This window comes from Bufo bufo, chromosome 4, assembly GCF_905171765.1.
Source record: "Bufo bufo chromosome 4, aBufBuf1.1, whole genome shotgun sequence".
NCBI lineage: Eukaryota > Metazoa > Chordata > Amphibia > Anura > Bufonidae > Bufo > Bufo bufo.
In genome coordinates, this window is record NC_053392.1 from 494917929 (window position 1) to 494941060 (window position 23132).

General features: G+C 46.3%; 1 protein-coding gene across 1 annotated transcript in view; it reads left to right on the forward strand.

Annotated features, from left to right (window-relative positions):
• Positions 1 to 5691: 5691 nt before the first annotated feature.
• LOC120999284 (centromere protein H-like) overlaps positions 5692 to 23132 on the forward strand; it is a 34112-nt gene continuing 16671 nt past the window's right edge. Inside the window, exons 1-4 of the mRNA XM_040430155.1 lie at positions 5692 to 5732; positions 7704 to 7844; positions 13226 to 13281; positions 22405 to 22447. Coding sequence (XP_040286089.1) covers positions 5692 to 5732; positions 7704 to 7844; positions 13226 to 13281; positions 22405 to 22447 — 281 coding nt within the window. The remainder of the gene's footprint in view (positions 5733 to 7703; positions 7845 to 13225; positions 13282 to 22404; positions 22448 to 23132) is intronic.

Consider the following 23132-nt stretch of genomic DNA (forward strand, 5'->3'; position numbering starts at 1 on the left):
TGCCCCATACAGTAATTTCCCCCACACTGCCCCATATAATAATTTCCCCCACACTGCCCCATATAATAATTTCCCCCACACTGCCCCATATAATAATTTCCCCCACACTGCCCCACATAATAATTTACCCCACACTGCTCTATATAGTAATTTCCCCCACACTGCTCTATATAGTAATTTCCCCCACACTGCCCCATATAATAATTTCCCCCACACTGCTCCATATAGTAATTTCCCCCACACTGCTCCATATAGTAATTTCCCCCACACTGCCCCCATATAGTAATTTCCCCCACACTGCCCCCATATAGTAATTTCCCTCACACTGCCCCATACAGTTATTCCTCCCACACTGCCCCCATATAGTAATTTCCCTCACACTGCCCCCATATAGTAATTTCCCCACACACTGCACCCATATAGTAATTTCCCCACACACTGCACCCATATAGTAATTTCCCCCCACACTGCACCCATATAGTAATTTCCACCACACTGCCCCATATAGTAATTTCCCTCACACTGCCCCCATATAGTAATTTCCCCCACACTGCCCCCATACAGTAATTTCCCCCACACTGCTCCATATAGTAATTTCCCCCACACTGCCCCCATATAGTAATTTCCCCCACACTGCCCCATATAGTAATTTCCCACACACTGCCCCCATATAGTAATTTCCCCCACACTGCCCCATATAGTAATTTCCCCCACACTGCCCCCATATAGTAATTTCCCCCACACTGCCCCATATAGTAATTTCCCACACACTGGCCCCATATAGTAATTTCCCCCACACTGCCCCCATATAGTAATTTCCCCCACACTGCCCCCATATAATAATTTCCCCCACACTGCCCCATATACTATTTTCCCCCACACTGCTCTATATAGTAATTTCCCCCACACTGCCCCCATACAGTAATTTCCCCCACACTGCCCCCATACAGTAATTTCCCCCACACTGCCCCCATACAGTAATTTCCCCCACACTGCCCCCATACAGTAATTTCCCCCACACTGCCCCATACAGTAATTTCCCCCACACTGCCCCATATAATAATTTCCCCCACACTGCCCCATATAATAATTTCCCCCACACTGCCCCATATAATAATTTCCCCCACACTGCCCCATATAGTAATTTCCCCCACACTGCCCCCATATAGTAATTTCCCTCACACTGCCCCATATAATAATTTCCCCACACACTGCCACATATAGTAATTTCCCCCACACTGCTCCATATAGCAATTCCCCCGCACTGCCCCATATAATAATTTCCCCCATATAGTAATTTCCCCCACACTGCCCCCATATAGTAATTTTCCTCACAATGCCCCATATAGTAATTTCCCACACATTGCCACATATAGTAATTTCACCCACACTGCTTCATATAGCAATTCCCCCACATTGCCCCATATAATAATTTCCCCCACACTTCCCCCATATAGTAATTTCCCCCACACTGCCCCCATACAGTAATTTCCCCCACACTGCCCCATATAATAATTTCCCCCACACTGCTCCATATAGTAATTTCCCCCACACTGCTCCATATAGTAATTTCCCCCACACTGCCCCCATATAGTAATTTCCCCCACACTGCCCCCATATAGTAATTTCCCTCACACTGCCCCATACAGTTATTCCTCCCACACTGCCCCCATATAGTAATTTCCCTCACACTGCCCCCATATAGTAATTTCCCCACACACTGCACCCATATAGTAATTTCCCCACACACTGCACCCATATAGTAATTTCCCCCCACACTGCACCCATATAGTAATTTCCACCACACTGCCCCATATAGTAATTTCCCTCACACTGCCCCCATATAGTAATTTCCCCCACACTGCCCCCATACAGTAATTTCCCCCACACTGCTCCATATAGTAATTTCCCCCACACTGCCCCCATATAGTAATTTCCCCCACACTGCCCCATATAGTAATTTCCCACACACTGCCCCCATATAGTAATTTCCCTCACACTGCCCCCATATAGTAATTTCCCCCACACTGCCCCCATATAGTAATTTCCCCCCACACTGCCCCATATAGTAATTTCCCACACACTGGCCCCATATAGTAATTTCCCCCACACTGCCCCCATATAGTAATTTCCCCCACACTGCCCCCATATAATAATTTCCCCCACACTGCCCCATATACTATTTTCCCCCACACTGCTCTATATAGTAATTTCCCCCACACTGCCCCCATACAGTAATTTCCCCCACACTTCCCCCATACAGTAATTTCCCCCACACTGCCCCCATACAGTAATTTCCCCCACACTGCCCCATATAATAATTTCCCCCACACTGCCCCATATAATAATTTCCCCCACACTGCCCCATATAATAATTTCCCCCACACTGCCCCATATAATAATTTCCCCCACACTGCCCCACATAATAATTTACCCCACACTGCTCTATATAGTAATTTCCCCCACACTGCTCTATATAGTAATTTCCCCCACACTGCCCCCATACAGTAATTTCCCCCACACTGCCCCATATAATAATTTCCCCCACACTGCTCCATATAGTAATTTCCCCCACACTGCTCCATATAGTAATTTCCCCCACACTGCCCCCATATAGTAATTTCCCCCACACTGCCCCCATATAGTAATTTCCCCCACACTGCCCCATACAGTTATTCCTCCCACACTGCCCCCATATAGTAATTTCCCTCACACTGCCCCCATATAGTAATTTCCCCACACACTGCACCCATATAGTAATTTCCCCACACACTGCACCCATATAGTAATTTCCCCCCACACTGCACCCATATAGTAATTTCCACCACACTGCCCCATATAGTAATTTCCCTCACACTGCCCCCATATAGTAATTTCCCCCACACTGCCCCCATACAGTAATTTCCCCCACACTGCTCCATATAGTAATTTCCCCCACACTGCCCCCATATAGTAATTTCCCCCACACTGCCCCATATAGTAATTTCCCACACACTGCCCCCATATAGTAATTTCCCTCACACTGCCCCCATATAGTAATTTCCCCCACACTGCCCCCATATAGTAATTTCCCCCACACTGCCCCATATAGTAATTTCCCACACACTGGCCCCATATAGTAATTTCCCCCACACTGCCCCCATATAGTAATTTCCCCCACACTGCCCCCATATAATAATTTCCCCCACACTGCCCCATATACTATTTTCCCCCACACTGCTCTATATAGTAATTTCCCCCACACTGCCCCCATACAGTAATTTCCCCCACACTGCCCCCATACAGTAATTTCCCCCACACTGCCCCCATACAGTAATTTCCCCCACACTGCCCCCATACAGTAATTTCCCCCACACTGCCCCCATACAGTAATTTCCCCCACACTGCCCCATATAATAATTTCCCCCACACTGCCCCATATAATAATTTCCCCCACACTGCCCCATATAATAATTTCCCCCACACTGCCCCATATAGTAATTTCCCCCACACTGCCCCCATATAGTAATTTCCCTCACACTGCCCCATATAATAATTTCCCCACACACTGCCACATATAGTAATTTCCCCCACACTGCTCCATATAGCAATTCCCCCGCACTGCCCCATATAATAAATTCCCCCATATAGTAATTTCCCCCACACTGCCCCCATATAGTAATTTTCCTCACAATGCCCCATATAGTAATTTCCCACACATTGCCACATATAGTAATTTCACCCACACTGCTTCATATAGCAATTCCCCCACATTGCCCCATATAATAATTTCCCCCACACTTCCCCCATATAGTAATTTCCCCCACACTGCCCCCATACAGTAATTTCCCCCACACTGCCCCATATAATAATTTCCCCCACACTGCTCCATATAGTAATTTCCCCCACACTGCTCCATATAGTAATTTCCCCCACACTGCCCCCATATAGTAATTTCCCCCACACTGCCCCCATATAGTAATTTCCCTCACACTGCCCCATACAGTTATTCCTCCCACACTGCCCCCATATAGTAATTTCCCTCACACTGCCCCCATATAGTAATTTCCCCACACACTGCACCCATATAGTAATTTCCCCACACACTGCACCCATATAGTAATTTCCCCCCACACTGCACCCATATAGTAATTTCCACCACACTGCCCCATATAGTAATTTCCCTCACACTGCCCCCATATAGTAATTTCCCCCACACTGCCCCCATACAGTAATTTCCCCCACACTGCCCCATATAGTAATTTCCCCCACACTGCCCCATATAGTAATTTCCCCCACACTGCCCCATATAGTAATTTCCCACACACTGCCCCCATATAGTAATTTCCCTCACACTGCCCCCATATAGTAATTTCCCCCACACTGCCCCCATATAGTAATTTCCCCCCACACTGCCCCATATAGTAATTTCCCACACACTGGCCCCATATAGTAATTTCCCCCACACTGCCCCCATATAGTAATTTCCCCCACACTGCCCCCATATAATAATTTCCCCCACACTGCCCCATATACTATTTTCCCCCACACTGCTCTATATAGTAATTTCCCCCACACTGCCCCCATACAGTAATTTCCCCCACACTGCCCCCATACAGTAATTTCCCCCACACTGCCCCCATACAGTAATTTCCCCCACACTGCCCCATATAATAATTTCCCCCACACTGCCCCATATAATAATTTCCCCCACACTGCCCCATATAATAATTTCCCCCACACTGCCCCACATAATAATTTACCCCACACTGCCCCCATATAGTAATTTCCCTCACACTGCCCCATATAATAATTTCCCCACACACTGCCACATATAGTAATTTCCCCCACACTGCTCCATATAGCAATTCCCCCGCACTGCCCCATATAATAATTTCCCCCATATAGTAATTTCCCCCACACTGCCCCCATATAGTAATTTCCCCCACACTTCCCCCATATAGTAATTTCCCCCACACTGCCACATATAGTAATTTCCCCCACACTGCCACATATAGTAATTTCCCCCACACTGCCCCATATAGTAATTTCCCCCACACTGCCCTCCCATGAAAAAATTTGCTTCCACACTGCCCCATGAAGTAATTTGCCCCCACACTGCCCCCCTATGAAGTAATTTGCCCCCACACTGCCCCCATATAATAATCTGCCCCAATGAAGTGATGCCTGCGCTGGGATTATACTACCACATAAGCCTATGGCGGTGATCAGCAGGGAACTATGCGCTCCCATGCCCCGCCGCAGTATGTGGGCATTCAGGTTGGCGTTGGGCCCCCCAGCGATGCCGGGCCCGGGAATGCCGACCTGAACGCCCCTATGTTAATCCGCCACTGCCTGCAGCTCCCCTGAAAAGAACTCCATTAATTTCTATGAGAGTTCCGGAGATAGCCGAGTACAGCGCTGCCATAGAAATGAATGAAGCGACAGCGCACATGTCCAACCGGCCGCTCTGGTCATTTCAAGGGGAACTGCATTCTCGTGATCGTGGGGGTCCCAGGGATAACTTTAACCACATGGAGTACCCCTTTAATCTGGGTCTCACTAAGATTTCATTTGAAGGCACAGATAATAGTCATAGGATTGGCTGATTCCTAAATAGTGGGAGGAACTCGGGATATTATAAGTCAGGGTGGGGCTGCTCAGAACAAGGATTGTGCAGCGTTCACAGGAGAGCGGCTTGGTAGGATCATCATGTCATCTAGAAAGAAGGCAGCAAAAAGAGATGTAGACAGGTCAGGATCAGTACTGGATAGAAAGGGCACGATGGGACCTATAGTGCCTCCCCAACCTTGATGATGTGGTTCTCAGAAGTGGAATGCAGCAAGAATGTAATTTAGGTCTTAGGCCGAATGCACACGGCCGTGTTCCGTGGCCGTGAGCGGTCCGTGGTATGCCGGCCTGGATTCCTGCTGACCGCAGGAGCGCACGGCGTCATTGGTTGCTATGAAGTCATGCACTTCATGCCGCCGCTGCACAACAGTAATACACTCGTATGATCTATATGAGTGTATTACTGTAGTGCAGCGGTGGCATGAAGCGCACAGTGTCATAGCAACCAATGACGCCGTGCGCTGCTGCGGTCAGCAGGTATCCAGGCCGGCATACCACGGGCGGAACACGGCCGTGTGGATTCGGCCTTATTCACACAGTCAGTGTTTGGTCAGTAATTTCAATCAGTGATCGTCAGCTAAAACCAGGTGCGGGTCAAAAATGCTGAACAGGTGCAGATCTTTCCATTATACCTCATCTTGGTGGTGGATCTACTCCTGTTTTTTAACTAACCGTGACTGATTGGAATCGCTGACCAAGCAAGGAGTGTGTGAATAAGGCCTTAGGCCTCATGCATACGACTGTATTTTTTAGGAATCACAGTGACCTATTTGTTCCTATGGGACCCATGCTAACGTTCAAGGAAAGAAAAGTCCTTTCTGTTGATGGGAGTGAGATAAATGCAGACGGCACACGACAAGGTATCCGTATTTTGCGGACTGAAATGCGAACACAGCCATGTGCATGAAGCATTATGAAGTGTTAACTTTGTTGTATCCAGTATTTGTGTCACGACTTATATAACATATGCTATAAATGTCTGAAATGACCTCCTTTAAAAAATCTAAGCAAAATTATACTGGGGGAGATTGATCAAAACTGGTGTAAAGAAAATCTGGTTTAGTTGCCCATAGCAACCAATCAGATTCCACCTTTCATTTTTCAGAGCTTCTTTGCAAAATGAAAGGTGGAATCTGATTGGTTTTCCTTTACACCAGTTTGATAAATCTCCCCCAGTATGTGCTAGATCTGACTTGTCCTTAGCCTGCCTCCAGCATTGTGCATAATGCAATATAACCTAGGAGCACGGAGGTGCATGATGGAGGTTATCGTGTTTGATACTTGATGTTGGATAATATCTGACCCTTGAAGGCTATATGGCCTCGTTGTATACTTATCGGTATGGCTTGGTTTTTTTACTCCTCGTTGTTGCTAGCCCTTTTTGTTTTCTAGTCTGTTGGTAGGAGTTCAGATTTGTCCATCTCTAAGGGCACCTTCACACACTGCAGTTTTTGTTGCAGAAATGTCTGACTGAAATTCAGTTCTATTCATCTGAATGGATTGTTTTGGTGGCAAACACATTTTTTGCAAGCCCCATTCAGAAATATTCTGCAACAAAATCTGCCACGTGTGAAGGCGTCCTTAGGCCCAGTTCACGTGTCTGATTTTTTTTTTTAAAAAAAAACACGCTTAATAAATCAGCACGGAATCCGTGTTTTGTTTTTTAGCGTTTTTTTTTTTTTTTTTTTTTCATGAGGTGTTTTTGATGCGTTGTTTTGCCTTTATTTTTTTTTATTTTTTTAACCACTGCAATACAAAGCCCAAGGTTTTTGGCTCAAATCCGCACCAACTTGGGATAAGCTGCTTCTCTTTTGCACGTGGAAAAAAAGCAAGTGCTGTTTCCCATTGAAATGATGTTTTCAGGTGTGTTTTTTTTTCTTTTTTTTTCTTTAGCTGGTTTTGAGGCAGAAACGCTCCAAAATCCGCTCCAAAAAATTCTGTATGTACTGACCCTCAGAGGTTATTCTTTTTCTGAGTTTTCTCCATAGGACCTAGAAGCGTAGAACTACTGCACCTATTTACCAAATGAAAAATTGTATACTAATTTATGTGGATTGAAATCTTTAATATAACTTTTGTGGTTTTGTTGGCAGGAAGCATGTGCCGGAGTTGTTTGTCCAGATGCGTGACACAAGTGTCAGATGCATAGAAAGCAGCCTCTCCTGTACTCATAGAGAATATGAAGATTCCCTTAAAACTAAAAGGGGCTCTGATTCCTGCATGCAGCTTATCCGGTGAGCCATGAACTGTTCTGTAGCTGATAAGTGCATGTCTTGCAGGATTTCATAGCCCATAGTAAAGGGGCTGAACTTCAAGAGGTTGTCTCACTTCATGTAGACAAAGTTAATACAAGGCACTTACTAATGTATTGTTGTTATCCATATTGCCTCCTTTGCTGGCTGGATTCACTTTTATATCACATTATACACTGCTTGTTTACAGGAGTTACAGCCACCACTGCAGCTCAGAATATGCCATCGATGTTAGGTAAGTGTGGGTCCCACCTCTGTCCCCAGAACCGGACCCCAAAGTGAAGGTGAGCACACCGCACATGTGCGACTTGCTGCCCGCTCACTGCTATAGGACTTCTGAAAATAGCTGAGCAAGTTTTCGCGCCAATTTTTGGAACTACCATAGAAGTGAACGGCGGGTGGCTGCTTTCTGTTGACTTCAGGGGCCCTGTTCTGGAGATAGAGGTGGAATCTAGGGATGAGCGAACTTGTGTTCTCAAGTTCGGCTTACAAGGTTCGGGTTATTTAAGAATTCCGTTATGGATTCCGCTACCACGGACCAAAAGTTATGGCCCCTGGAAGCGGAACCCATAACTGCATTCTTAGATAACCCGAACCTTGTACGCCGAACTTGAAAACACAAGTTCGCTCAACACTAGTGGGACCCACACCTATCTTATTTTGCTGCTTGGGGAATAAATGAGGGGCACCATATGTTGTGCCCCTGCGGGGGGAGGTGCTTGTGTGGGGACCACACTGCGCAGTGGGAGGTACACCTGTGTGGGGACCACATTGTTTGGGTAGAGTTTTCACCTAGCTGATATTACTTCTTGCTGCTAATGGCTATATCTCAGGCTGTATATCATCTAGAGATGAAAGCTATGTTTTGTTTTACAGTGAAGAATCTAAGCTTTAAATCAGTTAGCCACCATATAGCCCAAAATATAATGCTTAAAAATTGAGTCAGGAGTGAGATGTACAGGTAATACAAGACCTAGCTCATATCTTCAGGTTGAAACATCCCCTACCCAGCCAGCGTGGCGGAGGAAGAGAGGGGGCCAGTGAGGGAAGTGCTGACAGGATGCAAGGAGATGAGGTCCCGTATAAACTTGGCCGGTATCTTTGGTTGGGATTGGTGACATTCATATGTGTGTTATGGCACTAATGGGGCATTACACTGTGTGGGAAGGCACTAGGGGAACATCACTAATCTGGGGAAGATTTTGTATTTCTGGTGGCCCAAGTAACGTTATGTCTGGGGCGGGGGCGCCTGTAGCATGACTAAACTCCACCCTATTACACCACTAATATGATGACCTTTTATGTGCCACACACAGTATAATGCCCCCTTGCGCTCCCCTAACACAATATGGCGCCAAAACAAAATAATCTCCCCTTATATGCTCTCAACACAGAACAATGCCCCTCTATATGGCCCTAACACCACATATTGTACCTCTTATGTGCCCCCCAGACAAAATATGGCACTTCTTAGTGGGTAAATAGTCGCCTAGCCCAGGGATGGGCAAACTGCGGCTCTCCAGCTGTTGTAAAACTACAACTCCCAGTATGTCCAGTCTGCCTACAGCTGGGCATGATGGGATTTGTAGTTTTACAACAGCTGGAGAGCCGCAGTTTGCCCATCCCTGGCCCAGCCCATGTTCTGACAAAGAACAGAGCAGATCTCACTGCAGCTCTACTCCAGTGAGTCCAGTAATTTGGCTCAGCAGGTGCAATTGTAGTGACCCTCTGGTTCACTGCTAAAGGGTTAATGTTATGGTTCACTAATAAAACTGGTTAAATGTTTACTGTGATACTATGATCTATGTAATCCAAAAAAGGCTATGTATGGTAGGAAAATGGTTAACTGGAAACCTTGTTAACAGTTGCAGGGTAATGGGCTGACCCCACTTTCCCCCTGGTTAGTAGAGTTCCTGGCAAGCAGACCAAGAGAGAGGCAGTGTTTATTGTGTGCTGCTGACAAGAAGGTCAAGCCAGAAGTCTGTGTATTTAAAGCTGCCAGAAATGCAACTGTGCCAAGAGCTAACACCTAAGGGAACAACTTCATGGTGCAGCCGTGATTTTGTTGAGTATTGCACGGCCAAAAAGGCTGCAGTGGACTCTAATGAAGATTGCACTGTTCAGTGGATCTGCATTGTTAATGGCCGCTGGCCACCTGCCATGCCGCACAGCCATTAACAATACAGACCCACCAAACAGTGTGTTAATTTGTTTATTTAGAGCCCTCTATGGTTACTTCAGCCATGTGGTACTCGAATGCAGCACAGCCCCGTCACAAGTGCCACACGATCACGCCATGTTGTCGTACCCTAAGGGAGAGCAGAACAGACTACTATAGATAGTTGAGGACTAAAGGGCCAGTGCGTAGACATTAAAGACAGTAAACATAATGTATGTTTATGGCTTTAGACCTTACTGCACATGGTAAGGGTTAATTGCCTCAGGTGCCCGTCACACTACTGAGACGGACTGGCTATCTGACATAATGCTGTCAGTGTAATACAATAGAATGCTGTCAGGGTGACACAGAATTATAAATCCTTACAAGTGCTCATGCACACGACTGTTGGTGTTTTGCAGTTCGCAACTTGCAGATCTGCAAAACAGACAAATCCCGGCCTTGTTCATTCCGCATTTTGCAGAACGGAATGGCTGGCCCCTAATAGAACAGTCCGATCCTTCTCCATAATGTGGACAATATTAGGACATGCTCTTTTTTTTTTTGCGGACCCAATGAAGTGAATGGTTCCACATACGGGACGAAAAGAAACTGAATGGACACAAACAAAAAATACGTTTGTGTGCATAAGCCCTAATGCTGTGCGATTCTGTCAGAGGAGCAGAGGTCAGAATGGGACCTCACACTGACACACTATACAAAGCCTTTTTAGAGATGTATGCCTTATAAAATACTTTAACACTGTGACACCCATCATCCTCAGTAAAGAGACTGTTATTTTTATAACCAAACTGACCTGGTCATTGTCTACCACCATCTGCCGAACCCTGCACCCTGCTACCCATCCATCATCAAGGGCACCCCAGCCACCTCCAGGCAGGAGTCCCTAAAGTCCAGGTTGTGCCCCGAGGGGAAGAAGGGTTGGCCTCTACATTCACTGCATGCGCATCCCAGCGAGTGCTAGAGCAGGGATTAGCCACTTTGAGGACTGAAACCCCTCTCATTGCCAAAGCCACCACCCCTAACCTCCCTCTCAATCCATCCATCAATCCAGCACGCCTCCCTCGTGGGCCGGCATGCTGCATGATGACATCACATCATCGCCTCTGCCAGCACCACACCTCTGGTCGCAGAGTGAATGGTGGGAATGACTGCTCCCTGCTTCATCATTGTATTCAACAGTATCTGCAGCCTAAGGTGCTGCTGCTAGAGGGCCACAGATAACAGAGGACACCCTGACCTCTGGGGCCCCATGCAATCCACCACACTCACTATTGTGAACAGGAACTTGCCGGTAATCTTTATTGTGAGGGGGCATAGTCACTGTAAGGAGGCTCAACATTACTGTTTGGGGGCAGAAAGGGGACTAGGTTGGATTGCGCATGACGGACAGGGATTGAGTGGAGTTAGAGGCGTGGCTTAGTGTAAAAAAAAATGCTGTTTCAGGGAGATATGACTAAACCATTGCAGCTTCATGGGCTGTCTCTGCTATGTGCACCCTTGTCTTATGATCTAAATAAAGAGTAATATTAGAAGATGAAATGTCCTAATATTCACATATGCTCACTGTTCTGGTATTGGCCAGCAGGTGGCATCTACCATTGAACCTATAACTTAAAGGGAACCTGTCACCGGGATTTTGTGTATAGAGCTGAGGACATGGGCTGCTAGATGGCAGCTAGCACATCTACAATACCCAGTCCCCATAGCTCTGTGTGCTTTTATTGTGTAAAAAAAACTATTTGATACATATGCAAATTAACCTGAGATGAGTCCTGTCCCTGACATCTCACATACAGGACTCATCTCAGGTTAATTTGCATATGTATCAAATCGTTTTTTTTTACACAATAAAAGCACACAGAGCTATGGGGACTGGGTATTGCAGATGTGCTAGCGGCCATCTAGCAGCCCATGTCCTCAGCTCTATACACAAAATCCCGGTGACAGGTTCCTTTTAAAGGCACATTTTTATTTTATTTTTTATTGTATCTTTATTACTTTTTTACAAACCTCTTACAAATCCTTCAGTTTTTTTTATTGCATTACATACAGTAACACCAACCCCCCTCCCTTTAGCCACCGCTTGCTCCAAAAAAAACAAAAAAAAACGGCTCTCCGTCACACCCACAACCCCCCGACCCGACTCCCCCTCCTCAAGAGCATCTACTATTTAATTTAACCATTTCTGCCATATTCTGGCAAATCTAGATTTTTTTTTTTTTATTAGTTTTTACCAGGTGAAATTCCTCTCTGGCAAGTGAGACTCTGTTGAAGTTCTCCCATTCATTGACCGTGGGGGCAGCAAAAAGTTATGGCTCAGGGTAGGCAGGGAGCGCAAAACAAACCCCCCCCCCCCCAAAAAAAAAAAAACTCCGGTCCTGAAAAGGTTAAAGCCATGGTCTTCTGTTGGCATTTTTTTTTTTATCAAAAAAACATGTGGCCCGATGCTATGTGTTAGCTAGTAAAAAAAAAAAGAAAAAACTCCCTGAAAACTATGCATTTTTTAAATTTAACATTTGTATTTAAAAAAAACAAAGAAAAAAAACCAATTTTTGGGTAGTGTTTTTTTTTTTTAACTCACAGCATGCTCTTGTTTTTTCCGTCCATGTGTTGTCACCATAAACTTCTGTATAGGAGAACAAATATGAAAAAAAACACAGAAATGGACACATGACAAAAAAAAACACCATGCCAACTAAAGCTTGTAAGAATGTGTGAATTTTAAGGCATTTTAGTAAAAGCAAAAAAATATCCCCCCCCCCCTTTTCATGTACATGCTCTTGTTTTTTCCGTCCATGTGTTGTCACCATAAACTTCTGTATAGGAGAACAAATATGAAAAAAAACACAGAAATGGACACATGACAAAAAAAAACACCATGCCAACTAAAGCTTGTAAGAATGTGTGAATTTTAAGGCATTTTAGTAAAAGCAAAAAAATATCCCCCCCCCCCCAAAAAAAAAATTAAAAAAAAATAAATACAAAAATCTTATTTTATAATAGCTCATAAAGTTCCATTGGGGGGCTTGCTATTAAAGCTTGTAATCTTTGAGGATATCCTAACTAAATATCCCTGCCATGCTCAGGCAGCGTTGGCCATAATGCAGCCATGCAGCAACGTCCGTCTCGTGCCATGCATCTGTATTTATGGAATGTGTTGACATTGACCTTTTTCCCTCAGGTTTGGAAAGCAAATGAACCAGCAGCTGATGGATATGAACACGGAACGTCAAACAAGTTTGTATTAACCAAGTTTTGCATAAAATATACAAGTTTGTGTTTTTAATTTTGCCAAATTCATTAGATCTTGTAGTTTTGTGCAGCTTGTAATAGTGTTCTGTTGGCTGTTATTGGAAACAGTCAACAAGTTGTCTAACAGATCCAGAATGGGTTAGCTGAGTGACTTGTATACATATTATAGAGCTGTAGGCTGCGTGCCGCTGTACAGCACTGAACTCATTACTAGAGGCTATACCTGTGGAGGGTGCTGGACTGTGTTACAGCTTTGGGAAAATTTGAGAAAAGCCTCTGTATGGGTTATCCCATGAAAAGTATGACTATGCAGTGAACAGGGTATTTAAAATGAAGTATTACAATATACGGGTAATACAATATTTCTTTAGTTAGGTTCTTTCATGTACACTACATTGTTCTCACTGGTAGCGCCCCCTGCTGTTTATCCTCCTGGTCCAACTTCACCTGTATTCAGTGGTGGACCAACATGCTCAGTAACATCCACAAAGTACAGAATGGCGTGAAGCAGTTTGCACTGTAATGTGCATTCATGCAATCAGCAGAAGACAATGTCAGAAAACTTTTAAAGGGGTTTTCCAAGCCTTTTATACTGATGACCTATCCTCTGGATAGGTCATCAGTATCTGATCAGTAGGAGTCCGACACCCGGGCTACCACTGATCAGCTGTGCTCATGTATCACCGCGGCCTTTTTTCAGCTTACCAAGCACAGCGCCGTACATTGTATATCAGCTGTGCTCGGAATCGCGCTCAACCCCGTTCACTTAAATAGGGTTGAGCGACTCCTAGGTCATGTGACTGATGAACATGATCTCCCATGGCTTAGGCAAAGCTGAGAGAAGGCTGGATCTCTACTGCTGGCGCCGGTGCCTTCTCATACAGGTGATCAGTGGGAGTGCCGGGTGTTGGACCCCCACTGATCAGATACTGATGACCTATCCTGAGGATAGGTCATCAGTATAAAAGTCTCGGAAAAAGCCTTTAATGAAAACCTATTAGAAATCTGTTTTATTTGTATGTGTAATGCAATAAAAGAATTCTGAGTAGTGTTGATCGAGCACCAAAGTGCTCGGGTGCTCTGGCCGAACACATCGGGATGCTCGGGTGCTCTGGGAGTCAATGGGAGAACCCGAGCATTAAACCAGGTACCCCCTGCTCTGTTGGTATTCCACTACTGCCCTCTGCTGCTCACAAAGCCCGGCCAACATGTGGAACGTGGAGTTCCAGCACGTGCTCATGTCGCACAACAGCCGGTGAGCTGGCAATTTCAAGCGCTGCTGCAGCGTTGACAGACCGGCTGAAGGTGTCAATGACTTTTGGAAATGTGCACACACGCGGCGCACCTTCACCAGTAGCTCAGGCAAATTGGGATAGGTTTTGATAAACTGCTGAATCACAAGGTTGAACACGTGGGCTAGGCATGGGATGTGTGTGAGCTTGCCGAGCTCCAAAGCCGCCACCAAGTTACGGCCATTATCAGACACAACCATGCCTGGTTGTAGGCTGAGTGCTGAGAGCCACAGCTCAGTCTGGTTTCTTATCCCCTGCCACAGCTCTGTGGCGGTGTGCTGTTTGTCCCCAAAGTATTTGGAGCCACTAACATAGGTGCTGGCAGAAACCCTAATCGACGTAGGGCCCGCAATCCTTGGTGTCGGTAGCACCTGTGCCATCCCAGGGTACAACTTGCTCCCGGCCTCCAACATTCAACCAGTGTTCCGTCAGGGAAATGTAGTGTCCCTGGCTGAATGCACTTGTCCATGTGGACCTTCCCAGTAACTGCGTTGGTCAGGGCACGTGTGATGTTACGGGACACATGTTGGTGTAAGGCGGGCACAGCCCACCTTGAAAAATTGTGGTAGCTGGGGACTGCGTAACGCGGGACGGCCGCTGACATCAGGCTGTGGAAGGCCTCAGTGTCCACAAGCCTAAATGGCAACATTTCCAGGGCCGTAATTTGGAAAGCTGCGCATTTAGTGCTATGGCCTGTGGGTGGGTGGCTGGGTATTTTCGCTTGTGTTCAAAGGCCTGTGGTAAGGACATTTGGATGCTGCGCTGGAATACGGAAGTGGATGTGGTCGCTGATGGTCCTTGCAAAGGTCCAGGTGCAGGGTGGGAGGCATCCAGATCTGCACCTTCAGCAGGGTATTGGCCAGCACCCAACATAGGGGAAGAGGAGGCAGTGGTGTGACCCGTAGACAGACTGTGGACCCAGGCGGTCGTCCCACTTATTACGGTGCTTGTATGCCATGTGGTGGATCATGATGGTGGTGGTGAAGTTGCTAGTGTTCACGCCTCGGCTCATTTTCGTATGGCACAGGTTGCAAACTACTAGTTTGTTGTCTGCACTTTCCTAAAAAAAACTGCCATACTGCGGAACTTCTACCCCTTGGCAAGGGAGATTTCCGCAAGGGGGTGCTCCGTGGAACAGTTGCGGGCCTGTTTGGTGTGGTCCACCTTCTCCCTTTTTGCACCCCATTGCCTCTTCCAGCCTGTTGCGGTGCTGCAGATCCCTCCCCCTCTGTACTGCTGTCCTCGCTCGGCTTTCCAACTTCCCAGGTTGGGTCAGTGACCTCATCGTCCACCACCTTCTCTTCCACTGACAACTGTGTCTCATCCTCTTCATCAAGCTCTTGAGACAGTAATTGCTGTTGACTCATTATCAACTGTCTATCATCCACCTCATTAAACACATGTTGCTCATGTTCTTGTGACTGTGGATGCTCAAGAGGTCGGGAATCGGGGCACAAGATCTCATGTCCCTCTTCAAGCATGCTTGGCGAGAGGGCCAAATCAAGTAATGGAGATAAAAAGAGGTCCTCGGAATATCTGAGTGTGGGATCACTTGTTCGGCCAGACTGTACATGGTGGGAGGAAGGAGGATCAGGGTGAGGATTGTTGACCAGACTCCTGGCTACTGGGACTGGAATTGGTTGAAGACAGGGTGGTGCTTAACCGACTGGAAGCATTATCTGCTGCAATCCAACCACCTGCTCGCACTGGGCTGACTTCCCGAGCGTTGTCCTGCGCCGCCCTGCAAACTGGGACATGAAGCTAGGTATCGTGGATTGTTTTTCTTGTGCTCTGGCAGCAGGCACAGTTTCTCTGCCCCCAGGGCCACGGCCTCTGCGTGCACAATCTGCATCACGGCCACTTCCCCATCCCTTACTGCTCGCCTTCATTTTAAATGTGATATATGCTTGAAAGTATGTCACACGTACAGTAGCATAGGATTTGAAAGTGTATGTGCAAAAAAAGGAAACTTTATACAGGAAAAGGTACACTGGATGTCACTGATATATTACGGATGCACACACTTTACACAGGCGTTGTGGCCGGATAATTTAACTGTCCGCAGATGCCTATTACACGGTATTTAGCGCAGGATGCGCTCAAAATATATATTGCTGCTGTCACACAGAATGGTCCTTAAAAGCACTTTTGGGTCTCTGAAACGTTTTTGTACAAAACAAATATTCCATTACACTCCCTACACTCTGTTGCTTCCTATGCTCAGCTCTCCCTGACTACGATTTTTTTTTTGTATAAAAATCTTCCTATTACACTCCTTACACTGTCTGTCCCTTCCTATGCACAGCTCTCCCTAACACTGAGCAATTTAGCGCAGGTTGCGCTACAAACAGTAAGGTCCATAAATATTGGGACATCGACACAATTCTAACATTTTTGGCTCTATACACCACCACAATGGATTTGAAATGAAATTAACCAGATGTGCTTTACCTGCAGACTGTCAGCTTTAATTTGAGGGTATTTCCATCCAAATCAGGTGAACGGTTTAGGAATTACAACAGTTTTCATATGTGCCTCCCACTTGTTAAGGGACCAAAATTAATGGGACAATTGGCTTCTCAGCTGTTCCATGGCCAGGTGTGCGTTATTCCCTCATTATCCCAATTACAATGAGCAGATAAAAGGTCCAGAGTTCATTTCAAATGTGCTATTTACATTTGAAATCTGTTGCTGTCAACTCTCAAGATGAGATCCAAAGAGCTGTCACTATCAGTGAAGCAAGCCATAATTAGGCTGAAAAAACAAAACAAACCCATCAGAGAGATAGCAAAAACATTAGACCTGGCCAAAACAACTGTTTGGAACATTCTTAAAAAGAAGGAACACACCGGTGAGCTCCGCAACCAAAAGACCCGGAAGACCATGGAAAACAACTGTGGTGGATGACCAAAGAATTCTTTCCCTGGTGAAGAAAACATCCTTCACAACAGTTGGCCAGATCAAGAACACTCTCCAGGAGGTAGGTGTATGTGTGTCAAAGTCAACAATCAAGAGAAGACTTCACCAGAGTGAATACAGAGAGTTCACCACAAGATGTAAACCATTGGTGAGCCTCAAAAACATGAAGGCCAGATTACAGTTTGCTAAACGACATCTAAAAAAGCCTTCACCAGGGGCGTAGCTAGAAATGACTGGGCCCCATAGCAAAAAAAATTTATGCCCCCCCCCCCCCCCCCCCCTCCTTCCCCTTTAAATAATGCAGCTGTGCCTGCCAGGCTTGAGCAGGTATATGTGTGAATATGGATTAGGGAAGATGCTGAGATCTGGCTGTACCTCACTGTGAGGTACAGCCGGATATCAGCATCTTCCATATTCACACATATACCTGCTCAAGCCTGGCAGGTACAGCTGCATTATTTAATAGTCTGGTGTGGTAATGGTTAATGGCATTTTGGCGACGAAACAGCCACCTAGGCTACTTTCACATTTGCGGCAGTGTGATCCGGCGGGCAGTTCCATCATCGGAACTGCCCGCCGGATCAGCTGATTTTGATGTGACTGAAAGCATTTGTGAGACGGATCCAGATGCGGATCCGTTTCACAAATGCATTGCAAGAACGGATCCGTCTCTCCGCTTGTCATGCGGACAGACGGATGCGTCTTCTATTTATTTTCACATTTTTACCGGTCTGCGCAGGCCGAAAGGACGGATCTGGCACTAATACATTCCTATGGGGAAAAATGCCGGATCCGTCCTTCAGGCAAGTCTTCAGTTTTTTCGCCGGAGATAAAACTGTAGCATGCTGTGGTTTTATCTTTTGCCTGATCAGTCAAAACGACTGAACTGAAGACATCCTGATGCATCCTGAACGGATTACTCTCCATTCAGAATGCATGGGGATAAAACTGATCAGTTATTTTCCGGTATAGAGCCCCTGTGACAGAACTCTATGCCGGAAAAGAAGGAAGGGGCGCCCTCCTTATCACTGCTGGCATCTCTTTTCAACTTCAGATCATCAGACTCACTAATTACAGCACACACACCCCTGTAGTGTCCACCATCAGGCAGGGTAGGGAAGAAAAGAAACCCAGAACTAGAGTGTCAGTGCTAGTTCTGGGGTTTCTTCCCTCCCCTGTCTGATGGTGGACACTACAGGCCAGGGCGCAGGGTGTGTGCTGTAATTAGTGAGAGTCTGATCTGAATTCTGAAGTTAAAAAGAGCTGCCTGCAGACCTGCAAGGATAAGGAGGGCGCCCCTTGCTTCTCTTGGGGGCCCCACTCTGCAGGCAGCTCTTTTTAACTTAAGAATTTAGATTACCTCAGAAATCATAAGTTCTCACTTCCTTAAATTCACTTTAAGTGAATCACTTACTTTTAGAGTCACTAGTCACAGACTGGAGTGGCAGGACTGGAGACCACTGAGGACTGGACTGGAGTGAGGTTCCTCTCTCTCACTCTGAGCTGCTCTGCTCAGCCTCAGACTGGTTTCAGGGCCCGGGCAGTCAGATTCGCACTGGCGCGAATCTGACTGGCGCCAGTGCGGCCGGCAGGACCACTCCCTCCCTAGTCCCTTCACTCCAGTCTCCAGGTACACCCCCGGCCCCCTCCACCGCCTGAGTCCGCCGCCTCCCTCTAGTTACTAGGAGGAATAATTTATTTCTTTCCTGCGCTGCGGCGCTGGTGCCTGGCTCCGCCTCCATCCCTCAGGTGCGCCCCCGTTCCGGCCCCCTCCACTGCCTACCTCATCTGCTGCTCGTGCGGCCATGCGCCCCGCCTACTCCAGTCCTGACCTGACTCCTTGGCTTCTCCCCAGCCAGGCCCGAGCCGCGGACGCTACTGGCCTTCACAGTTCTGGAACATACTATGGACAGATGAGACCAAGATCAACTTGTACCAGAGTGATGGGAAGAGAAGAGTATGGAGAAGGAAAGTAACTGCTCATGATCCTATGCATACCACCTCATCAGTGAAGCATGGTGGTGGTAGTGTCATGGCGTGGGCATGTATGGCTGCCAATTGAACTGGTTCTCTCGTATTTGATGATGTGACTGCTGACAAAAGCAGCAGGATGAATTCTGAAGTTTTTCGGACAATATTATCTGCTCATATTCAGCAAAATGCTTTAGAACTCATTGGAGGGCGCTTCACAATACAGATGGACAATGACCCAAAGCATACTGCAAAAGCAACCAAAGAGTTTTTTAAAGGGTTTCTGCCACTTCGTTTTCACATAATTAGCTTTCAGACACTAGCGATCCGCTAGTGTCTGCTCTAACGAACCATCCTAATATAATTGCTTTTGGGGCAGCCGTTTCACTAAAAAAAGAACTTTTATTGATATGCTAATGAGCCTCTAGGTGCTATGGGGGTGTCATTAGCACCTAGAGGCTCGGTCTACCTTCACAAAATGCCGCCGCCCAGCGCGTCCCTCCAGCCCGCCCATCTCCTCCGGAATGCGATCCTCCCTGTGAGCGTATGTATTCGGCGCATGCGCAGTGAATGTCTGACCGCTTCCCTGCTCAGACATCTCCACAAAGGAACAGGCGCAGTGGAGATGTCTGAGCAGGGAAGCGGTCAGACATTCACTGCGCATGCGCCGAATACATACGCTCACAGGGAGGATCGCATTCCGGAGGAGATGGGCGGGCTGGAGGGACGCGCTGGGCGGCGGCAGTTTGTGAAGGTAGACCGAGCCTCTAGGTGCTAATGACACCCCCATAGCACCTAGAGGCTCATTAGCATATGAATAAAAGTTATTTTTTTTAGCGAAACGGCTGCCCCAAAAGCAATTATATTAGGATGGTTCGGTAGAGCAGACACTAGCGGATCGCTAGTGTCTAAAAGCTAATTATGTGAAACAAAGTGGTAGAAACCCTTTAAGGGAAAGAAGTGGAATGTTATGCAATGGCCAAGTCAATCACCTGACCTGAATCTGATTGAGCATGCATTTCACTTGCTGAAGACAAAACTGAAGGGAAAATTCCCCAAGAACAAGCAGGAACTGAAGACAGTTGCAGTAGAGGCCTGGCAGAGCATCACCAGGGATGAAACCCAACATCTGGTGAAGTCTATGCGGTCCAGACTTCAGGCTGTAATTGACTGCAAAGGATTTGCAACCTAGTATTAAAAGTGAAAGTTTGATTTATGATTATTATTCCGTCCTATTACTTTTGATCCCTTAACAAGTGGGAGGCACATATGCAAACTGTTGTAATTCCTACACCGTTCACCTGATTTGGATGTGTAACATCCCAGAGTATGTCACTAAACTATTTCTCCCTGCTGCATCATGTCAGGTGTATATGTATATTGTCATCTAGTGTGATCTAACAATGCATTCTTCCATTATATGTATTTTCCAGGCCTGTATAATGTATTTGCTGTAATTTCCATGTACACCAGCAGGTGGCAGCAATATGTTCAGCAGACCATAGCCAGTTTAGCATATCTAGACTGGAATAGTTCATTCCAGTCTAGCTCCCCCTCTTTGAGGAGGAGTGGAAGGTTCTCGCATCCTACCTCATGGGGAGGAGAAGGAAGTTCAGTTAGTGTTCCAGCTACCCCTGCTACGGGAAGGCTGTGTTGGTAGGAGCTCCCAGAAACAGGGATCCCAACCTAGGATCCAGCCTCGGCTGAGGCCAAGGATCACTCTTCCCAGCCTGAGCCTTCAGCCTCAGCTGGTTGACAAGAAAGCAGCACCTCCAGAACTACAGATCTCCAGGACGAAACATTCCCTGTGAGCAGAACTGTGAGTAACATCCAGAGACCAGGAGAAGCCAAATTCCTCCTCAGCTAGTCAGGCCCATACTAAGCAGAAGACAGAGCAGAAGATAGATACCTGCCAGATTCTCTAGGCATATGAATAGAAGCAGAATACATATTGATTCCTGCCACATATTGCCAATACCTGCTGGGACCCAAGACCTATGCTGTAACTCGTATGGATTCAAGCTGCCATTCAGTAAAGACAAGTTGGATTATATCTCAAGTCTGGATCTCATTTACTTCTACTACAACCCTCAATTACTCCTACTAACACTCATTTTATTGCAAGTGAGCCAGGATCCAGAAGTCCAGCCGTACCAAGCTAGGATACACCATTGACACAATACCTACTACACAGAGACATTATCCCCCTCTGGCATTCCTCACCTGGTACGTGGGTTATATCATCTTAAAGGGCCCTGAGACTATAACCTGCGTACATTGCAATCGGCGTCATGAACAAAAACTATTAATATTGCGCCAGTGTGCATCAGTCCCAATCCGGCTTACTGCAGATGTAGATACCCTCAAATTAAAGCTGACAGTCTGCAGTTAAAGCACATCTTGTTCGTTAGATTTCAAATCCATTGTGGTGGTGTATAGAGCCAAAAATGTTAGAATTGTGTCGATGTCCCAATATTTATGAACCTGACTGTATATTGCTGCTGTCACACACAATAGTCCTTACAAGGACTTTTGGGTCTCTGAAACGTTTTTGTACAAAACAAATGTTCCATTACACTCCCTACACCCTGTCGCTTCCTATGCTCAGCTCTCCCTGACTATGAATGAGCCAAACATGCGTCATCGGGTGCTATATAGCACCCGATGACTCGTTCCGGCCAGCCAATCACTGTAATTCCAGTAGCCAACATGGCTACTGGCATTACAGTGAGGCAGTACTTGCCTGCACGTTTATTGGCTGCTGTTCAGGGAGGAGACTCTAGCATGGCGCTCGAGCACATGCAGTACTCGGCTGTATACCGCCATGTGCCGAGCATCGAGATGCTCGAGCCGAACAGGAGTTCGGCCGAGCATCGAGATCAACACTAACTGTTGTATTGTTTTGTCTTTCATGTATTCTTTCTAGGAAGCCTCTCCAAAGATGATGTCGATGCGTCTTTAAATGTGAGGTAGGTTTGTTTCCGTAGTCATAATGCATGCTGGGGCTACGTGGTAATATGTATTGTGTGACATGAAGATTGTGATGTTGCATTGCAACGTCACATCTAATGATTGTCAATAGGGTTTCATTGTGACACACGACATGTCGCTACAGCAACATGGCAGTCGCAGAAATCGAACAGTGTTGGATTTTGGGTCACATATCACAGGAGACTTTGCCATCATGATTTGCAAAGCAAGTTGCATGCAACTACGATTTGCCTGCAACCTTTCTGCAATTCGCCAGATCGCAGCTCCAATATGGTCGTGCGACAGCAAGTTACAAGAGAAGTCGCACAGGTGCTTTTGGTGGCATGACCCTTCCTGTGACGCGTCATCTATTGATACCCCAGCCTCACTTGGTATATTAGGCCAGTACTATTACACATAAATGGCCATCCATGTATTTGGATAAGACATGCGACTTTCTTCAAAAACCCCAGCATGTGTTTTGTGTGTGTTCTTTTTTTTTTTTGTACTTTTTTACTGCATTGTGTGAATGGCATTTTAAGAAATATTATTCACCACAAAGTAATGACTGTGGCAGTAAATTACTACAGTGACCAGACCACAGCAAAAAGGCTGGATGTAAACTATATATTTATTTCACCTTGCATAGAACACCCTGTCCCCTCACCGAAATAGCCATGCCCC